General features: G+C 33.7%; 1 protein-coding gene across 1 annotated transcript; it reads right to left on the bottom strand.

The window, feature by feature from the left end:
- Positions 1-1483: 1483 nt before the first annotated feature.
- Positions 1484-2011, bottom strand: LOC131055395 (uncharacterized). The gene has a single exon (XM_057989852.1). It carries the CDS (start codon positions 2009-2011, stop codon positions 1484-1486), a length of 528 nt encoding a protein of 175 aa, XP_057845835.1.
- Between the last annotated feature and the right edge of the window lie 511 nt (positions 2012-2522).

Below are 2522 nucleotides of genomic sequence, written 5' to 3'. Positions count from 1 at the left end.
GCTAATGCCTTATCCATCAAAACCAAATGTGAAATTACTGTCGGAATTCTGACGAATTTGGGCATTTCTTAAAAAAAATCAAATTTGGTCACAAATGTATTAGTGTATGAAGTAGAAATATTTGTATACATAAAGTCTTAACTATCTTAATAAAATTTGATTAAATTATATGTATAAATTTAATTATATCTAATACAAACATGTCATATGAAATTATAAAGTACAGGTAGGGATACCATCAAATGGGTAATTTCTTAAGTTCTATGTGCGTCATCACTGATGGCATGATGAAGAAAGCTGCCATGGGATTTGTCTCTAGATAAAGCAGGATGAAGAAGAAAGTGAGGAAGCTATCAAAGCAAGGAAACTAGATAAGAAGGACAAGATTGAGAATACAACTCCCTTTGAGATTTGGAATGAACAGGTGCAATGATTGGAGTGGAATTTGAGCCTCATTAAGAAAGATTAAGTAGTTTATGTTTTGCTTTTTTCACTCTATGATGAGGTCCAGTATAGTTGGGCATAGTTGTTATTATGATTTTCTTATGAATAGGCCTGTGTGTTGTATGCCTCAGACTTTTATTAAAAATATCTTCTTTGTTAAGTTAATGGACTCTTTATGTGTAGCTATTCGTAGTTATATTTTGGGTAGATGGTGGCTAGATCAGAATAGTATGTTTAGTTATGTGGACACAATGATTTTTTACTACTTCTGAGAGAGGCTAGTGTGAATTTGTTACTCTAGTTGTTTGAAGCTGGATTTTCTAATGCTACTCTCTGATTTGTTGTTTTGTAGGGTTTAGGACCCTCTCCTTGCTAACATAATAAAAAACATGTCATGTGAAATATATATTTCAAAAAGGTTTTTGAAATTTTGAGTGATAAATAAATGATGGTACATAGGAAAGTTGTCTTCAATCAACCTTGATGTTTCAACTAACTTAACTACATTAGAATAAAAAACCTAATAATTTCCCCTATATTTTGAAATCTGATTGATCATGACTATTATGTAAAAGATTGTATATATTTTTGTTTTCTTGAAAGAAAAACTTGAAGATTCATTTTTTCCCTTAAAACAATAACCATATTGGTAAGTGGATATTTGTTCTTATTTTTTAATCTTTTTTTTATTCTATATGACTAATTAGAATTGCAATATTATTCAACTGTACAAATTTACATATTCTCAAGAATTTATTTAATATAATATTTCTTTTATTTTATATACAATTAGATAAATATTATATTTAATCAAAATAATTACATTCTATCATATCACAATATCCCAAACGTAAATTTTCTCAAACAATTATTTAAAATAAACACTTATCATATCCAATATTTAAGATACCCGAATAGTAGAATTCCTTAAAACTACCCTACATTACAATAACTTAATATCCTACAACACTTCAAAGTCTATTGATCTCATATAAGACACATAGTATTACATTACTCTATGGTGGTGTCAGAAATGAAATCAGTGGTTAAGTGAGGCGACGACAAAGCTAAAGAGTAAACGGTCCCTGAGGCTTCCTTTCAGATAAACATAGTTACGTAGCAGACCCTCCTTGATAAACCCTGCCTTCTCCAGCACTCTTGCCGAGGCAACATTCTCTGGGAGAACCAGAGCTTCCATCCTCGTTATTCCTTGCAATTCCTTCGAGCCAATTTTGAGTGCAGTGATGACAGCTTGAGTGGTGACACCCATTTTCCAGTACTCCCTAGAGATGGCATACCCCATCTCTGCTCTGCAACTGTTCATTCCACTTCCTTGTTTAAGCATAATATGGCCAATGGCCTTATTACTTCCTTGGATACAAATGGCCTTAAACCAAGGGTGAGGAATCACCACGTTTGCAACATACTCTCTTTCCTGTTGCTTAGATTTGAAGGGCTCCCAAGTCATAAAGCGTGTAACCTCTTCATCACTTGCCCATTCATAGAAATCATCCACGTCAGCCAGACAGAAGCTCCTCAGTTGCACTTGCATTAGCCTCTCACCCATTCTTAAATTTCGAAACTCAGATTTTCAACCGGATACTTCTTTATGCCTCTCACCTCAGTAAATTAAAAATCACAAGTAAAAAAGAAATAGAAGCTAAATTGCAGTAGACGGTAGACTTGTGTATGGCTTGCCTTTGTGAGAATTGTAAGCTGAAATTTATGGGCAGCTCAATGCTCAATACTGTAACCGACCATGTTTCACATGTTTTGAAGATAAAACGTGACTGAATAATCATTTAGGGTTTGGTTCTCATTGAATGGAGGAGAATTTGACGGAATCACCACTACTTTCTTTTGACAGGCCTTTCGAAAATCTGCCAATTCCCATACATATCTAAGCAAATGATACCAAAATATGCAAAGTGGACATATTCTTCCACTTCCTTTCTTATTCTAGTTGACGTCCCTATCTCTATGTTCGCTGATAACGATATACATTTGCTCAAATTTCTTTGCACATATGCACTTTTACCTGCGGGCTGATTGTAAGGATACGTAACTTCCAAGCTTTA

The sequence above is a fragment of the Cryptomeria japonica genome, chromosome 8, assembly GCF_030272615.1.
Source record: "Cryptomeria japonica chromosome 8, Sugi_1.0, whole genome shotgun sequence".
NCBI classification, from domain to species: domain Eukaryota; kingdom Viridiplantae; phylum Streptophyta; class Pinopsida; order Cupressales; family Cupressaceae; genus Cryptomeria; species Cryptomeria japonica.
This window is presented reverse-complemented; position numbering and strand designations above follow the sequence as displayed.

What these genes read in the sequence shown, in the direction of transcription:
- LOC131055395 (XM_057989852.1), bottom strand. Translation starts at nt 2,011, where the DNA reads ATGGGTGAGAGGCTAATGCAAGTGCAACTGAGGAGCTTCTGTCTGGCT.